At 40.6% G+C, this 16755-nt stretch overlaps 1 protein-coding gene across 5 annotated transcripts in view; it reads left to right on the forward strand.

The window, feature by feature from the left end:
- LOC147307054 (single-stranded DNA-binding protein 3) overlaps window positions 1–16755 on the forward strand; it is a 38290-nt gene that overhangs the window by 12977 nt on the left and 8558 nt on the right. For 3 of the 5 annotated variants that reach the window (XM_086274773.1, XM_086274772.1, XM_086274775.1), the window contains exons 4-7: window positions 693–777; window positions 11018–11107; window positions 15470–15553; window positions 16691–16750. In XM_086274773.1, the coding sequence (XP_086130899.1) occupies window positions 693–777; window positions 11018–11107; window positions 15470–15553; window positions 16691–16750 (319 nt within the window). The remainder of the gene's footprint in view (window positions 1–692; window positions 778–11017; window positions 11108–15469; window positions 15554–16690; window positions 16751–16755) is intronic. The other 2 variants (XM_086274774.1, XM_086274776.1) reach the window with 1 other exon arrangement.

Raw genomic sequence — 16755 nt, forward strand, 5'->3', positions numbered from 1 at the left:
TTGTCATTGTTTAAGCTGTTAGTAAAATAATCAGAGCAAATGAAAAAACATATGTGCTGCTTTGTAGCTTATGTGATCATTCTGACCTTCTAAAGATAGGCCACTAAGTTAGGATAAGCCAGCTTTTGGGATCAACATAATCTACTCCATTCTACTCATTTTGCTCAAATACAGGAGCTCATTATTGAACTATCCGAAACCTTCATAAATGTCTCATATGAAGGCAAGACTGTATGAAACGCACAAAAAAAATCCGCTTGGAAGTCTTAGTTTAGTCTTAGATGGGTAGCACACAGGCTGTTTGCATTCCCTGTTCTACTTATCATGCCCAAACACACTGACAAAGAAACTTTATGAATAGTTGGGTCCACTCTTGGTACGAGTCAGTGGAACAGTTACAGTGTAGGGACAGGAAATGGATGGAGGTAAAGAGGTCTGCACAAGTATGGTAATGCAAGTGTGTGCGTATGTGTGTATTCTGAGTGAGTGAGAGGTTGATTGAGGAGGCGACACTGGCATTGTGTCCCTCTTCCAATGATGCTCAAGTGTGTAAGAGGTGGTTTAAGAGCGCCAGGGAGATAGTGAGAGTGTGTGAATGGGTTATGAATAGCTGTTACACATTGGCTTGTATTGCTCTGTTTGCTAACCTTTGAACTGCACCCCCCCCCCCCCCCCTCCCTCTTTCATTTCAGCGTATTCTGGGATTTGTATTGTGCAGCTCCAGACCGAAGAGAGACGTGTGAACACTCCAGTGAGGCAAAGGCCTTCCACGACTATGTAAGTGACAGACTGGCTTTTCTGACACTTAAAAGGAAACAATTAACAATTACTGTTAATCCTTTTTTTTTTTTTTTTTTTTTTTTTTTTGCCTGTTCTTTTATGTATGTCTGCCAAGACAAACACTATATTTCAGTCACAAGTTCAAGTTTCTAGAGGAGTCTTAAAGTGGAAAACGGGATATATATATATATATATATATATATATAGATATAGATATAGATAGATGGATAGATGGATAGATAGATGGATGGATGGATGGATTGGACTGAAAATATTATAATTAAGTATAATGAAAATGTTTCTCGAACAACAGCGAATACTGGCTGACTGGATTAAAAAGAAGAAAAAAAACGTGGTCCATATGAGACACTTCTGCTAACCAGAAGTAAAGTTCTAACTAACGGTCGTTTAACAATTCATTGATACATTCTTTTCTTGATTAGTTGATGTTTGGCCTATAAAGTACAAGGACATGGGGAATGTCTGTCCTTATGTTTAAGGTGGAAATCCTCAAATTCCTTTTGTCTGATCTAACACACAAACATTCTGATCATTTCAAAGGCTGAAACTTTTCAATATTTGTCCTTTGGCTTCAAGAACAACTTAAAGATCCACTCACACAAATTGTAAAAAAGTTTAATTGAAAATGCTTTTCCCCCCTATGTTCTGTCTTGTGTCTGTGTATGTATACCGTTACAGTGCTAGATACTCATTTAAAGTATTTCAGAGACTTCTTCAAACTTCAAAATTGTTCTTGACTAGTTTCATATGTCGGTTACAGTTGATGTTCTTAAAATGGTCATGTCAACAACCCCAACCATGTGCTGTGTAGACCTGTTTACAAGAGGCAGGCATTTTAGACTAAAGTTAGCTGAAAGCAAGAAGGAAAGGTAGCTGCAAAAAGGCACCAGTGTAAGACAAAGGTTATTTTAAACTGAATCATACAAACCAATTTCAGTAGAGCTCAAGAATAAAACCGTGGAGCCAGAAATAAGTTTCTCCTTTTAACTGCTTAAAGCCATGTAATTAAAATAAAACGAATAAAAAAATGCAGTGTTCAACTCAGAAGTCGTCAAGAAGATCAATTTATGTGCACCAGGCTTCTTGAGTTTTGCTGTCACACATGCTGAATGGCATGCATGGACATGTGTTAGACCCAAGTATGATTGAGCAGGGAACATTTCCATACCAAACCTATGGTTCCTCATTTCTTAAGGTGCATCAATAATTGACAGAAAAGGAAGAAACTTCAGAGGAGCAGAAAAATAAAAACAATTTGAGAAACAGCAAGAGGAAAAAACTGAGGGAATATTATGGAAATCCAAAGGGTCTCATTCTGTGGTGTTGCTGATTGAACGATGAAACTGAAAATGACATTAAGTAGGTAGATTGCAAGTCGGTGTTTCTCTTTGTTACAATGTATAATGTTGTTACAATGCACCACTTGAAACGACACCACACAGTGTAATATCCTTGCAGTGCCATGAAAACCCTGCTTCTAAAAGTGTGTTCTTGTTACCAACTTATATTAATCATGTCTTTAGCTTTACTTAACATAGAATCGCAATTCAGCAACACACTTTTTTTTTTTAAATTGTTTTTCTGAACTTCATAGGTGAGAATGGCTTAAATTCTTTTCAAAGGTCGGGGTCAGCTGTGGTTTCCATAGTTTGTAAGGATTCAGTGTCTCATTTGAAATCAGTTCATTTGGATGGCCTCCTAATTGTTATTCCTGATTTTCCATCTTGCTGAGGAATTCCTCAAACAACAACTCCAGATTTCTGCAGCAATAATGCAAAGTGTTGTTTTTATTCCAGCATGAGGAGAAACTGTAACTCTGTTGTCATGTCTGTAAAAGTCATCTGCTCTGATTGACACTGTGTCTGTCTTCGGCGTGTCCGCTTTGGCCAAGACAGTGTGGCATTGTGTGTGCGTGTTTTGTGTGTGTGTGTGTGTGTGTGTGTGTGCATGCGCTGTATAGTGTGAGGAGATAATGGAATAGAGTTCTAATCCGGTAATCCCAGCACTGGGCCGAGGCTAAGCCAGGGATTTGTGTGTGTATGTGTGAGTGTGTATGTGTGTGTTTGGATGGGTGGGGGGCATCTTTGGCAGCCAGCCCATAATAGGAGGGTGGATGGGCTCATACCCTCCTTCCAGTTAACCCTGTGTATAAATGTAGATGGGTGAACTGCATGTCTGCTCCTAGCAGCGATAAAGCAAAGGAGATGGGACTGGTTTAATTTTGGCTCTTGTCCCCCGAGGCTGGTCTCTGAGCACAGGTCCTTTTCTACTGGTTTCAAAAGAACGAGCCAGTTAGAGGCACTGAAGAAAAAGGCATTTCACCTTACGTTAAAACAGTTTCTTACTCTTTTGAGGATTGCAGGAGTGCACGCCAGCGTTTAAGGAACATTATTACAGTTCTGTCCGCTGGGTGCAGAGACACAAATGAGGTCTGGCTAGTTTTTGGATGCGGGTTATAAAAGTACTACAGGGGTTATAATATAGTTGATTTGTTTGTGTATTTTTTTTTTCAATAGAAAATTACCTGTAATATTCATAGATCTCTTTGTATAGGTTTTTAATTCATGCTTAAATAGCTTTATAAATTTCAAACACATCTTTAAAGTGATGTGTTTAATGTGGCAATATTTAGCTGAAGTGCAGTAAACATGAGAAAAACAGAAGCCAAGGCAAACACCATGTATATGTATGTATAATTTAATCAGGGCTTGTCAATAAGACCAAGACCAGGGATTCTTGTCATGGGCTGTGTTGTATTACTTGGTAATCTTCTATTAAGTGAATTTTTGTCATTCAGCTTTCAGCAACATCTTTTTGCAAGTATTTGCTTACTGGGTAATTTAGCACTGCTAGCTTGATCACTTATGTTAATGAGTGATAGTATAAAGTGTTTCATAAATGAGTATTTCTGCTAAATTATTGTGTGTTGTTTTTTATTTTTTAATTTTTATTTTTTAATGGATTTATTTGAATTTATGTTTTGAATGAGCTTGGGGATGTATTCATCTGGGACGAGGGGTCACGAGTGCTCATTGCTCGGCTATAGAGGCCCTTGAGTTTTATTTATTTAATTTTTCTGCTTTTAAAGCTTCTTCAGGAAGCTCTTCTGCCATTTTCTGTTACCTTCTCAAACTCCTTCCCCGTCTTCTTCTCATACACTCTGCAGCTCTGTCCTATTCACGTCATATTTTTGCAGCGTTGAGTACCTCTGTAACACCCCCACATCCGCATCTGTCTTCTGTCCCCATTCATTCCAAAAACTTTTTTTAACCTCTCTTCCTTGTTAACTCTACCTCTTACTCTTTCTTAGATCTAACAAACCAGCCCACCCCCTCTCCTCTCACTTCGCTTATCACTCGCTCTGTCTGAGTCTCCTTCTCTTGTTGCACCCACCACCCCCACCCCTACAACCCCTTTTCTCAAGACAAGATTGATTGGCTAATCTAGCTGTTTACCCACAATGCCTACTAGCACTGAAGAGAAGAGGGCAGTGTTGATAGTATAAAGACACAACCAAGAGACAATTGAGGTATTTGAAAATGGAGTTCAGTGAACATACCAAATGGATAGAGAAGGAAATTAAAGATAGCTGCTTTTGTTATTATTTTAAATAGAGCAACTGTAATTTCCAACTGTGTAAATCAATAACACTATAAAAAAAAAAAACTACAGGAAATTTGAAAACAGCATGTATTTAAAGTTATAGTATATCTGTACTGGTGTGTGTTTTGGTGCTTTTCAGCACTTTCTGATGCCTTGGAGGACAGTAGCAGCGTAATAATATTTGTACCATTTCCTTTAATGCCATAAAGTGTTTAAACCTAATGAAGCATTAGTGACAGAAAGCAGCTCTTTGTTATACAGCAATTTCTCCTGAAAAAAATCCATTAAAACCAGCTGACATTATGCAGCATATTAAACAACCTGCAATATGTTTTCACTGTGAATAGTTTAAGGAGAAAGCCTCTTAGATGCAATTGAATAAAAAACCCAAACTATTCTGCCAAATTGCTGCCTGCTGTGTAACTGCTGCTTTCTTCCTCTTTTGACCACATTAAACAGAAATCTCTCTAAATTCCTGAAATTTCATATAAGTCGCATTACCACAGTGATTTTTAAAAAAATGTCTATAATCCTGTTAAAACAGTATTTGTATGTATGTACAAATTCCTCTATTAAAAGCAAAGAGACATAAAACACAAGCATGTTTTATTTCAATCTATATTTTTGTCACTGGCTGACTCCAGATCAGCTAAATGGAGAACTTTATGCTTTTTGCATTGCAGAATAAAGTATGTAAGAGAGAAAGAAGTGTGTTTTTATATATATATATTAGTTATTTATTACTGTATTACTTAGAATACTAGTAATAATACTAAAACATCCATAATAATTTCAGTTCTTCCTTCTCCTTGATTTGAATCTATACTGTTATTCACTGCTGTTCTCATTCCACCCATAGTCTTGTCTTTTGGACGCTCTGCCATCTCTCTGGAGCGTTGGCTAAGTGGATGTTGTGTCTGCAGCATGTATTAGTGCTGTCATCCGGTGTGTGCGCACAAGTCCGCCTGTCTGGTTCAGTACTGCTACCTTGGCAGCAGCGTTTGGGGAAGTGCGTGTGTGTTTAGCGTGCACGTTGTGCCAGTTTTGAGGACCAGCTGGGTTTTCAGAGACTGTGTGTGTGCACGCGTGTTTGTCAGACGTGACGGTGAGAGGAGCAGCCATATCCTGTTGCTCCAGAGTGAAACATACTGTTTGGTCTGGGCAAATTAGCCAGATCACCACAGTCAGCTATTTTTTTCCCCCCTCCCATCTCCATATACTAATAATAATAATAATAATAATAATGGATTGGATTTATATAGCGCTTTTCAAGGCACCCAAAGCGCTTTACAATGCCACTATTCATTCACTCTCGCATTCATACACTGGTGGAGGCAAGCTACGGTTGTAGCCACAGCTGCCCTGGGGCAGACTGACAGACTGACTGTCTCGCATCCTCACTCCTTTGCCTTTCTACCCCCCCCCTTCTCTCCCTTACTCTGTTCGCTAAGGACAGCAGGTCAAGGAGACAGTGATGAGGTACATATCAGTGTGAACCAGAATGTAGATTAGTACCTCTCCAGGCAGGGACACACATAAATACAGACACAAGCACACACATACAGGTGCATCTGCTGTCTCTTCCTACCTCACGCCCTTCTTTCCATCCAGTGTTTATATCTCTGTCTTTATCCCTGTGAAAGGTATCAGGCGGAGGTCAATAATGTGTTGAGCACTATTGATCTGTCCGGTAGGTCCTATGGGTGAGAGTGGGGAGAGGGAAATGGAGAGGGAAGGATCAATGCTATTTTGTATAGGCTATCTACATACTGTACTATACGAGCCAATCAGAATCATTAGTGTCTTGTTCTTTGATAGATTATTCATCAACACTATGAGTTTGTGCTGAAAAGGAAAAGCAGTCTCAACTCTGGATTAAGGTGTCAGAGCTTGAAATATTTTGCCACCCTGGTAGCGAGGCAGAGGGTGGAATACGTCTGAGTTCATCCTGATTTCCACAGGCTAAACTACTTAAACTCATCTCACTCCAACCAGGAGGAAACTGCTTCAATAAAGTGAGGTCATTGAAGAGTTTGGTACAGTCAGCTTACTGAAAGCTGCCTCAAGTGTAAAATTATTTTCATGGAACGAACAAATGCACGTCAAAGGTTTTACAGAGCCCAAGAGACCGTCTTCACTCTTTGCTTGGTAACTAATGACTTCATATGTTAGAAAATTGAATCAATAGGATTGAATGAATATTATTATTGTTGCTGGTATGTGAGTGGGAGGTATTTTTGCCTCACTGGATAGTGTATAATCCAGAAATAACAGGAAAAGATGAAGGGTGACTTGTCACAGAAATCATCATCCAGGCTCAAATCAGAAAAGGTGTGATAAGAGTACAAACATCAGTCTATTAAGAAGACTTTTTTTGGCCTTTTGTCCAAGTGTGCAATAGAGAGAAACAGGAAGCATGGGAAGACAGTCGGATGATATGAACCAAGGCTCTCTGACTGTCAGTATACCCAATTAATGCTTCGTTTGAGGTGTCTGTCAGAGTCTTAATAAACTGTGGATGTACTCATCAGAGAGTGGGCTACAGGCGGGCCCACTCTCTGAATGATTCAAATTTATCTTCAGTATATTTTGCTAGCTGTAAATATATTTAGTGCGAATAATGGAGATTTGAATTTCTGAGTAGAATATCATGAATAGAATGGAAACACCTGTGTGGCAATCATAGCCTGTACAGGTTAGGGTGATAAATGTTACTGAAGCCTTTCTTGTTTAATAGTTAAAGAAAGATCAACACTATGTGACTATGTAAGTCCAGAGGTCGCTACGCTCTCCTGCCAAGTTGTGAACGAGTATGGAGTGGCTGAGAAATGAAAACCCTAAAAAGGTAAAGATGTTGGTGGAAGGAAAGAATACATAATGTAAGTTTAACGCTAATAATTGAATACTTTTCATTAGGAAAGTGTAAATCCATTATTTTTCAATGTTGATACTTGTGCTGTTGTTTCAGCTGCGACCCTTTGTCAGCTCAGTATGTTGTAAACATAAAACCCAATTGAATTGAATGGATGAGCTCCATAAGCCATAGTCCACCTGTTGTCACCAAAATCGTACACACAAAATCATAATTCATGAAGGTGCACCCAGTTGAATTTGAGTTTTTAAAAGATAATGTTGTGGTTTTTTTTTCTTTATATAGCTCAGGTACAGATCAGGTCTCTGGCCCAGATTCCGTGTTGTTGATAGCCAGGTAACATAAAAAAACTCACCTGATATTGTTTTTGAGCAGATGCTGCACCAGGATGCTTTGACACAGTGTTTGTGCAGCGCTGCCGCGGAAGGCCATTAAAATATAGTTTACAGTTTAAACAGTGTAAATATTCCCAGGCATTTGAAAATGCGTCCCGTGGGTTTTGTTGAACTTTTCTGCCGGCTTCTATAAAAGAGACACATTCTTCTTTCTGCTGCATGTCAGACATTAAAGAGTTTGTGTTGCCACCAGGTGCTTCTTTCATGCACTCCTTATTTTGTAGACTTTTCCATGCTTCTGCCTGGAAATGAATAATTCAACTCAACTCCACGTTGCTATTATATCAGCTAATTAGTGCAGTACTAATATCTGCTGTGGATTATTATGTCTTCTTGAACTTGCTTCTTTTCATAAGTTTACACACTTGTCGCCCCTGTACACACATGTTCTTTGTTAATTAGCATTTAACGTTTACCTTCACAAATGTCAACCCATTCCTGGAGATAAATCACGTTATTGTGATAAAATGCAATGGGGGCAGGATTTTCTGACTGTCTTCCACTTCAGAGGTAGAAATGGAGAGGTGGATATAAACACTACTGTACGTGCCACTACAAACACACAGGAAAAAAGGCACTGCTGGATTCTTTTGTATTTCCCCAGGCCAGTTGATTTTAATAAAGTCCAACTGCATATTAAATCTACCTTCATTTTTGCTCGTGGCAACCGCGCTCAGTCTACACGCTTTCAGTCTGCATTCATTTTCAATCAGCAAATTAGGGAATGTGTGAGGAGATAACTGGCCATTAATAGTCCATAAAAATAATGTGACTGAGTGATTGATTGTGAGCAGAAACCATTTTTGGTGCATGTTCTTTGTTTTTCTCCCTTCGTGTTTTTGTTTTTTTTCTTTCTTCTTTTTATCTCCTTCTGTCTCACTCTTGTATCTTCTAACTCACTCTCCAATCTCACTCTCCTGCATCTTCTTATTCTCTCTCTCTCTCTCTCTCTCTCTCTGTCTCCGTGCTCCTGGAGCGGGGGATGCCAGGGGGACAGAGTGCAGATAGGACCTGTCTCCATAGCAACAGCTTCTGCAAGCTGCTGACACCCTACTGGGGGGACTGAGGGGAGGAGAGGTTGTGGATGGGGAGGGATAGTACAAGGGTTGGGGCACAGGGATATGTGTGTGCCGTATGTGTGTTTGTGCATGTGTGTGCACCAGTGCCAAGACAAATGAGTGTGGGGGTCACGAATAGGAGGAAAGATGGCGAGAAAAGTGTTCGGAAGAAAAAGAGGAAGGATGGAGAAGGAGAGAAAGAGGCAGCCTACCCTGCTTCTTCCCCAGGGACTCGGTGGCCTGCTCATGTTCACTAGCAGAATTAGCATAAAGATGGGGGGAGGTGTGTGTGCGTGCGTTTGTGATATTTCAGTTTGTGTGCTTTGGTTTCAGATGGGAGAAGGAGGACGGCAAGCGTGTTTGTGTACATCTGTGTAACTGGTGGTATGTGTTGTCCATGCATGCAGCGTGTGTCATATGGATATAGTGTGTTTGTCAGTTGTGCGTGCTGGAGGATCTGTAGATGTGCAAAAGTGTGTGTCTGTGTATTTGTTAGAGCAACTCCCTCCCCTGGGTCTTAAACCCCCTCTCTGTTCTGTCCTGTAGCCTGCGGTTCTCCCCTGTCTGCTTTTCTGTACTGAAGGGCTGCACTTTATGAGGCTGTGATGCAAGCCTTTGTGTGTCTGTGCGATTCCGCGTTCATGTGGTTGCGTGCACATGTGTTTGTTCCGGCTTGCTTATGTAAGCACTCTGAACATGCGTCTCCTTCTATGTGTGTTGACAAGAATACAGTTATATCATATTTAACTCCCGGGCTGAATCATTCTGCCCCCCTTTTCCTATTCTAGATTCTAATTTTATTCTCCCATATTGTTTGACTGACGTAAAGGGGACTGGAGACAGTACTGGTGTTACATCTGATTTGTTTTAGTTGAGTGGTATGCTTTCTGTGTTTGTCCTTAAGATAACAATAACATAATTGCTCACTGATTTTATACATTTCTATTAAGCGAGAAATGTAGCATTTGTAATTAAACATCCTTAGATTTGTAGAGTAAATGGAGTACTATTAAAGACACTGTGTTTGTCCTATAGGGAATGTTAGCCCAAAAATCTAATGGACAATTGCTTTGGAGTTAAATGTTATTCAGAAAAACTGAAGAAGAGAAAAAAAAAGATTCAGTGGCCTTCTAACAAAACAGTCTTTAAGTGTCTCAAATATCTTGATTGCTTCATTTTCTAAAAATTAGCAAGAACTCTGTAAGATCAACCTATTTGCAGAAGACTTGTTACTATATTTAACCTCTGTCAGTACTCATTAGGTACTTATGAAAGCTTGTAATGAAGATAAGTTTTGAGTAATTTAATTGTTTACAATAAATTAATGTAAGTTGGTTTGGTGCTGAACTGTATTTCATAACCATTTTTTTTATATGTAGCTCATGAAACATGAGATGACACTTGTCTCTGTTGTGATCTGACCAGGAAGTAATCACTATACTTCAAATCGATCAAAATGTTTCTTAAGACATGAAATATGAAGATTTTTCCTGAATTCATTAAAATTAGTTGAATTTTGAAATAAATTAAATGTAACAAATTGTGTAGTTTGTGTCAGATTCTTAAACTGGATCCAAATATGCCATTGCTGACACTTGGCTTCTTTGTAATGAGAAAGGACCTGTGGAATAGTCGTTGAGAACTTCAAAAAACAAATTGGCAAAATTTTTCAACTTTACTAGCTGACCTATGGAGCATCTGTTAGGATGTTGAAATGCAGTTTCAGGGTGATTAGTTCCATATGAGTACATTCAAGCTACAAACGCCTACATATGCGGTGTTCCTAGATCGCTTTGCAAATCAGCTGCACGTTATTATAGAGTCAGTGTTGTTTTCATTTATCTCCAAGAAATGAAAAGGAAGGAGTTTGCTAATATTAGCCGTTATATTTCTGTTGTTTGTGACAGAGAAAAGCTTTTTAATGAAAGAAGCATAAAAGTATGTACTCATTATCACCGGTGCAAATAAATAACTGCTGTGTTGGTCAGGACATTATTCCTGGGTGTATGATAGAATAGATCAGAGTACAGGCACAGGTCTCTTTACAGCTTTGTGTCACTGACATTTTATGATTGTTCCTCTTCTGAAGTGTTTGAATATTTTTGCAATGTTTCTCCCTGAAGTCTTTCTTTTCATTGCTGGCCTTGCCTAATGCAGGTGCAGCCACTGCTCCCTGTTGTCGTTTGTTGGCCAATGCGGCATCATGCACATATACATTAGGGTAGAGCAGTGAAGGATGCATGTACACGTTGAACACCATATCGAATTCATCTGTTTGTGTTTTCCAGAGCGCAGCGGCAGCGCCGAGCCCAGTGATGGGCAACATGCCACCCAATGATGCCATGCCAGGTGGTCCCATGCCCCCAGGCTTCTTCCAGGTATGACCCCACTCTTGTGTCATCACCAAACCCACTTCTCATTTTACCCCATCTGCCATTCATTCATTTCTGACTTCCCCAAAACAAATAATCTATATTTAGTCTACTCTTTGACTTCCTTGTCCGATGTTCACTTATTTCTGTAGAGCAATAAACTAGCAATTTCTTATTTTATTGTTAGCACATTTTATAGTAGTTGCACTAAACATGGACATTTCCCAGTTGAGAAATTATTCAGGTTTCTTTTTAAATTTTCATTCATGTTATTATTCTGACAGTAATTACAGTCTTCTCTGTACAGAAGCTGACTTTTATTTTATGAAAACTTTTTTTAAGTAGCAAATAAAAGCAGCCTTGTTTGCACCTTAATTACTGAGCAATATTTGATTAGCCCAGTTGGTGGTTTATTTACACAAGAAGACAGGAACATTTTCTTAACCTAAAGTTTATCTAAAGAAAAAGGCATGGCTTTGCTGCTAATTGAAAATATCTGTTATATTTATAGACGGTAAAAGGAGGGTTTTCCTCAGTTATTAGACTTCTTAAGATACTGATCAGATACCCGTTTTTTTGTTTTGTTTTTTAAGCCTTTAATTTGACTTCCGATATCAGTCAGGTTCTACTAATTAAGACTTTCACAGTAAAATCTATATGGAGTTTAATCAGATGACAGCATAGTTGCAGTTTGGGTAGCAGGGTTTTGTTTTTGTTTTTTTTTTGGTGTTTTTTTTTTTCCCTCCACATTTTTCCAAATACTGTTTATTCCACTCTAGATATTTACACCCACCAGAGCCTCTGAAGCTCATACTGTTCATTCATCTGTGGCTCTGCGCTCGCTGGGCTGCTGTTCAGCCGATTTGTGATTCAGCCATCCCGTATTCATCCTCTCTCCACTCCTCCATCTCCATCTCGTCTGTCTCTGACCTGTCCCGGGTCTGTGAAGGGAAAGGTTTTAGTGTGGGAGATGGCTGTCTGAAGAGTGACGAGAACGAGACATGCAAACGCGCACACAGTATACAAACACGTGCAAGCATGCGAGCACACATTCACAAACAAAAACACTGTGAGGCAGTGGTGTGATGGACAGCACTGGCATTTGGCAGGAGGCACGATAAGGTGATGGCGAAGAGTAGGAGCGAAAAAGCGAGTGACACATTAAGGGAGAGGGAAGGATGGAGAGGAAGAGGGGTGAGTGGAGGAGTAAGAAGAGAGGGAAATGTGAAAGATCAGTGCCACCAGGATTGTGGCCCACTGTTTGTTTCTGTGGCTACGTCCCACCCTATTGTTTGCTGGCTGAGAGTGAGGGTGGTGGTGCTGATGGTGGTGGGGGGGCTAGTGAGAGTATGACTGTGAATAAGCAAGGGAAAGGGTAGGGGGGAGAGGGGGTGACGAGACATGCATGGAAGTGCTATTTATAACATTGGTGGAGGAGTAAGATTGGACGATGGCTTGTGTGTCTGTGTTTGTGTGCACATTGTGTTCAAGCGACCTTACTGTAACAGAAAGCTTCGGTTGTTCACTGCAAATGTGGCTCACGCAGGCAGAGCGTTGTTTGAAATCCTGTTAAGAACGTCAGGCTCGACACCTAAACAATACCTCCTCTGATATTTGACTTTTAAAAAATGCTAAACTCTTGCTTTCACCATATCTTTTTTTTTTTTTTTTCCAGCTAAAGCAGTCACAAATTTAAATGCTCTTAACATACAACACAAGCAGCTATGCAGAAATCTGTCAAGGACATACGAGATCCAAGCAGCGGCTGCTGATGACTTTCATAACCAGTCGATATGTTTTTCTTGTTTTTGAGTTGTTATTTTGTCTACAGTATGTCAGATAAGACATGACAGCTTCAAGATATGACTTAAGTTTACGAGCAAGAGTTCAAAATAAAAGCAAACAGTTCAATTTTCCATCATTCTGCAAAAAGACAGCAAATCTTCGCAGCTGAGACGTTTGACATTTTTGTGTTTAAAAATAATTCGCTAATAGATTATAATAGTTGTTGGTTGTTCAAATTTTCTTCTGAGATGCTGACCTCATATTAATTGGGTCAAGTGGTTTCTTTTCTTTTTTTATTACAAAGTTTCAAGGTTTTTTTCTCTCTCCATGAATTGCATTCATTAAGAGCTTTTTATCAAGGCCGCCCTTCTGACAGATCTGCTGCCCCAGACAGATATTGGTCCGTACAATAAAGTAGACCCCATCTAATCTTGTTGTTGTTTGTTGTTAATTAGTACACCTATTTCTTACTCAAGCAAGCAGTTGGTCTGTTGTCTGTCCAGCAAACACAAGCAGTTGTATGGAATTGATGTCTGTCTCTATGCATTTGAAGAAAAAAAGAAGCGACTTTTGGTAGTCAGTTGTACAAAGCGATTGGCTCAGATTCTGTTGGTCAGCTGATTTCTTCATTTCATCTGAAAAATTATAATATTGAACTGACTGTTTAGCACTTATGGACATTTTTTAAATTTAACCGTTACATTTTAAAGCACTAGAAGTAGTTAGGACGCACGCAGGTGCGCGCCCCCCCCCCCCCCGCTTGATTAAGTAAGGTCTGGAGTTGAATGTGCATTTGGTAGCTGCTCACTGGGACTTTCAGCATGAGGTCCAAAGAGATTTCGATGCAAAAAAACATAACAAAGATGGTGGAAACTTTAGGAGTGGTCTAATCAACAATATGGTGCATTCTTAAAAAGAAGGAATGCGCTGGAGAGCTTAGCAACATCAAAAGGCCTGTAAGCCCACACCACATCTAACTTCTGCTAAAATGATGGGAAGCATATGGAGAAGAAAAGGAAACTCTTACGATCTTAAGCATGCCACATCATCCGTCAAACATGGTCGAGGCAATGGTATGGACATATATGGCTGCCAGTGGAACGAGGTCACTTGTGTTTATTGCTGATGTGATTGCTGATAGCAGTAGCAGGATGAGTTGTGAAGTGTACATGGCTATAGCCCCTGCACCGAGGCAGCCTGCTGCTAAACTGGCCAGATGGCTCTTCACAGTGGGACTCTAAAATGACCCAAAATGTACAACGGAAGTAACACAAGAGCTTCCTAATCAAAGAAATGTAATGTTGCTAAATGGTTGGGTCAGTCACCGGACATCAACCCAACCCAGCATGTTTCTCATTTAGTGACGACAACTGAAGGCAGACTGACCCACAAACAAGCAGCGACTTAATGAGGCTGCAGTAAAAGGCTGGCAAAGCATTTCATGGGTGGAAACCTAACCTTTGGTCATGTCAATGCATTTGAGACTTTAGGCAGTCATTGACTGCAAGAGTTTTGTGTATCAGGTATTTAAAATCGTGCCGTTTGGTATGATTTTTTTTTTTTTTTGAGAGTTTGTGTAGTTACTTTTGAGCCTAACTACAGTTTTTTTTTTTCTTTCTTTTTTTTAAACAATTGCAATAATTTATTTCGACCGTAGTATTTTTGCTGAACTCCCTAGGATTATGCCAAAAGTCTACACTGAATTGCTTTGTTTTAGATCTATTATTGGGTGTGTGCAGAGATAAATTCACAAAAAATGTTGTCACTGTCCAAATACTACCAGACTCACTGAGGTAATCGGTGTGCTGTCTTTGTGTGTGTCCGGATGCCTAGGAGGGATACATGGAAAATTCCATTTACCATTAAATCAGCCAGCTTTTGTTTTCTTCGGACAACTGGAAAAGGAAAAAAACCAAAGCACTGAAAGCACTAACAGTGATGGAGCAGAAACAAGACTGTTGCATAATGACTTCTTTATTAGAGGCCGTTAACTGCGTGTCTCTGGGTGAGAAGTGGGCAATAACAATGCAGTGTTTTAGACCAGCAGAGGGGTCCCTCACAGGATCACGCGTTTTACTTTGAAGTAGGCTGACGATAAGCAGGGAAAAACTTCCAACCTGTTCTTGTTTTTGCCAGTATCATCTTTCTGGTTTGAAGTTACCTCCTGTGCCTGTCCTGCTGCTGCCTGTCCTGTTGCAGTGAGCCTTGGGCAATACTGCCCCCATGTGGATTTAGCGAATACATTTAATCCTCCAACAAGAAGGACCAAAGTATCAGAGAGATGGTTATGCTTTAAGATTTCTGTCAGCTTGTTTGAACTCAAACTCACATTGAAACTATTCCTCTATGACTTTTCATTTTATGGGTTTTTAAGGAGTAACTCTTAACTCCACGTTAAGATGCAGCTTTTCCCACTTTTGTGCTTCCTTCTACCTCAAATTAAAGACTCCCCACTGACACCCCCCCCCCCCCTTCCCAACCCCCCCCATCATCTTCCTCTCATAACTTTGATTGGGTAATTCCTCCAGGTGTAAACCCACATTTTGCCCCTCCCCTTTCTGATATCGCTCTTCTTTCTTAAAGGGACCACCCGGCTCTCAGCAGTCCCCCCATGCACAGCCCCCCCCACACAACCCCAGCAACCCCATGATGGGACCCCATGGCCAGGTAAGAAGCAAATGCTTTCTCTCAAGCACCCCTCTTTTTTTCCATTCCCTCTAAATCTCCCCTCTACCCCTCACCCACACACTACCTCTTTCTTCCCATTCACTGCTCACACACCTTCTTCTTCTTCTCCCACCCTTGAGCCCTGTGAGCTCCAGTTTTGTTCAGGGTAACTCCCCGTAGATGTCGGGCCCCCTTTTTATGAAAGCCGAGCTTCCAGAGGCAGCAACGCAAGCTCCTCTTCAAGGCCCAGAATCAGCTGTCCCCGTGTGGGATGAATAATTCACTCCTTGCCCCTCCCCTGGAGCAGCTTGTGGGGGGTTGCACACTTATCTTCTCCGTCACTCTTAGCACACACACATGCTCATACCTCTCCCCTCCCCCCTGCTTACTTGTTTTAACACCTTATAAATAAAACAGGGGACAGGCATTATAAACGTCACATATACGTACAAAACACATGGGTATGCTGATGCACGTAGAACAACCAGAGGCTTGGGTTGCTACAGCCTGTCAGTTGACAAACACATATCCAGTCTTTAAAAACTTCAATCCTCAGTCATTCAGCAGTTATCCAGAACAGTAGCTACAGATGCCACTCTGGAGGTAAAGCTAGCCTTTACCCATTAACTGCGGCAGCTCAGCTCTTCATTCTTGTGGTTTCTGGTTTCCGTCTTATGTGCGAGAGAGTGTGGACACGCTTCCGCTAAGGTTTTGAACGGTGTTGTTGGCCTGAGGTGTCTCTAACTACGCCAGGCAGACCACAGGCCGAATCAGCTTACACCACAGTGAGAGCACGCGGGCTGTGCAGGGAGCTGTGTAAGCGCTGCCGTTAAGCACACACAAATGTGCATGCTGTTAGTATAAGCGGGAGATTTGAAAAATCAGAAAATAGGCTCTTATGCCAGTGTATTTTGTTGGTTTCCAAGTTACTAAGTTGATGAATCTGCACTTTTTTTCACTGCCATCTCTCATTCTCCAACACCACTGCGTTCATCTGTGTCCTCACCATCACCCCTGTTTGAGTGCGTTTGAATCTATCAATAATAGAAACTGTGTTTTCTCTGTGTCCTCCTTTGCCCTATAATTTCCACCCTCCTTTCCCTCTGTTTTTCTTTCTTCCCCTGTTCCTTACTGCAGCCTTTCATGTCACCGCGGTATCCAGGTGGACCGCGCCCCTCACTCCGAATGCCAAATCAGGTACT

The sequence above is a fragment of the Aulonocara sp. 'chitande type north' Nkhata Bay genome, linkage group LG19 (assembly GCF_057382095.1).
Source record: "Aulonocara sp. 'chitande type north' Nkhata Bay isolate Kocher_YH1m ecotype deep benthic linkage group LG19, A_spYH_male_GT1.1, whole genome shotgun sequence".
In the NCBI taxonomy this organism is placed as follows: Eukaryota; Metazoa; Chordata; class Actinopteri; order Cichliformes; family Cichlidae; genus Aulonocara; species Aulonocara sp. 'chitande type north' Nkhata Bay.